Source organism: Poecilia reticulata, unplaced genomic scaffold (assembly GCF_000633615.1).
Source record: "Poecilia reticulata strain Guanapo unplaced genomic scaffold, Guppy_female_1.0+MT scaffold_268, whole genome shotgun sequence".
NCBI classification, from domain to species: domain Eukaryota; kingdom Metazoa; phylum Chordata; class Actinopteri; order Cyprinodontiformes; family Poeciliidae; genus Poecilia; species Poecilia reticulata.
The window spans coordinates 75,289-77,503 of record NW_007615050.1 but is presented as its reverse complement, the minus strand read 5'-3'; the positions used below and the strand labels follow the sequence as shown (position 1 = coordinate 77,503).

Here is a 2,215-nt window from a genome sequence, read left to right as displayed (position 1 = left end):
AGAAGCTGCAGGGTGTAGATCTAGAGCTGCTAGAAGCTGCAGGGTGTAGATCTACAGTATAGAAGCTGCAGGGTGTAGATCTAGAGCTGCTAGAAGCTGGACACATCAAACAGGATGAAATTACACTGAAACTTCTACACATCACATGCTAACGGACAAATACAAACAATATGCAGGTTTACAAGAGATATTTAGTAAAAATATTTTTATTACTAATTAAACATTTTTACACACTATTTATGTTATACATGTTTTTAAGATACATTATTATTATAATACAATATACATTTTATACATTATTGTTAAGATAATTATGATGTTAGCCTAGCTTAATGTTTTTAGCCTAGCTTAATGTTTTTAGCCTAGCTTGATGTTTTTAAGCTAGCCTGATGGTTTCATGCTGGGAGATGAAGCTGGAGGACCCAGAGAAAACCACACTAGCAGAAAGGAGCTGGGATTCAAACCTCCGACCCTGACGCTGCAGCAGCTGCTCCATGCAGCTCCGATCCGATACCAGAACCAGAACCAGAACCAGGGGAGACGGAAATCTGCTCTGGTTCTGGACCAACACCTGTCCTGCTCACCTGACAGCCGCCATCTGCTCCTCTGAGAACTGACGAGCCGCCGCGTCGCTCAGCGCGCACAGCAGCAGCAGCGCCGCGCAGACGGGGGCGCGCATGGACCCGGACGGACAGGTGGACAGACAGGTGGACACGGAGACAGAAAGTCCAACAACGACCAGAAGATCAGGACAACTGCTGCTGTCAGGAAGCAGGAAGTGGTGCCTGTGCATGCGTCATTTTTGTGCGCTGACGCGTCTTGAAACGCTCCCACACGTCAACAAGCCGCCATATTGTGAAGGGCAACAAGCCATAAATGGACAGTTAATGTTCAAAGCGGGGTTCTGCTGAGGGATTATGAGCAGTAAATATCCTACCTGAAGCAGAGAACTGTCTTCACTTTGATCAAAGAACAGTTCTAACAGTTCAGACAAAACAAAACATCACAAAACATTTTGATAAACCATCTAAAACCTGTCGGCTCATTTTTTTATTTTCTCTTCAGGAAATCATTTAAGATTCAAAAAACATTTTTCTACGTGTACAAATCAAGATTTCTCACAACTAAACATTACCAGTGTCTCATTTAACTTTTTAGCAATTAAAAGTAACATTTTATTCTCTCACCAACATTTTAGTGAGAAAAAAAATCACTTTTAAATCATAATTTATCATATATTTATAGCTGAGAGTTCCAAACTAAATATTATGTTTCTTAATTGTAAATCGAGGCTAAAAAGCTGCCAGGTTAGAGTCAGTTTGAGTCATAATAATAAAATGATTATATCTGACCTGATTTTATTGAACAGAATCTCTCGTCGCTCCTGCTACATTTATACAGATTAATAACATTCACAAACCAACATCTTAATCTTTAAATAGCTGCTTCCTGTGGTGCATAAAAGAATAAAACACCAAAAAACACCAAAATGCAGCAATAAAGAAACAATAAGAATCGAACAAAGCATGATGCTGGATCAGGAGAAACCAGCAGACCTGAGCCCAAAAATCCTAAAATATGAATCTGATCCATAAACCTAACAGAAATGAGAAATAACCAGATTAACCTCCAACGTCTGAAAACGATCTGCTCACCCTGATGACTCCATCCTCAGGTTTCCCGTCCGTCTCATTCCAGATTGTTCCGACTTTAATCCAAAACGTCACGAGAAACTTTAACTTCATTCTAACTCTGAGCAGCGCCAACATCAGCAATAAATTCTTTAAGTTCTGGTTCCAGCTGGAGGTGAAGCTGCAGCAGCAGGAAGCCCACAAGGTCAAAGTTCACTGGAGGAAGCAGACGGACGGGAAGATTTTCCAGAAACTGGATCAAACTGCTGCAACATTTATTTAGTAATATTTAGTATTTTGAAGATCAGATTCGTTGGGTTTTAGTTCCGTTTGTGTCGGATCGTTTCCTGAAGTAGAATAAATGTGCAGAAACACGAAGCTGCAGCTTTGGAGGATTTTAACTATCGAGGAGCAGATTGGCTGTTTCTGGAAAACTGTAAATAAATCTCACCTACAGTGATAAAATGATCGAGGCTTCATCTTTTACATTCTGTCATTTGATTTACAAAAGGCAATCCACACACGTTCGCATGGCTATCTTTGTGGGGACTTTCCATTGACTTCCATTCATTTCTACAGCCTAA

General features: G+C 40.4%; 1 protein-coding gene across 1 annotated transcript in view; it reads right to left on the bottom strand.

Moving 5' to 3' along the window:
- Positions 1-808, bottom strand: part of edem2 (ER degradation enhancer, mannosidase alpha-like 2) — a 6,917-nt gene extending 6,109 nt beyond the window's left edge. Inside the window, 1 exon segment of the mRNA XM_008402899.2 lies at positions 585-808. Within this exon segment, the coding sequence (XP_008401121.1) occupies positions 585-793 (209 nt within the window). The 5' untranslated portion in view covers positions 794-808.
- Between the last annotated feature and the right edge of the window lie 1,407 nt (positions 809-2,215).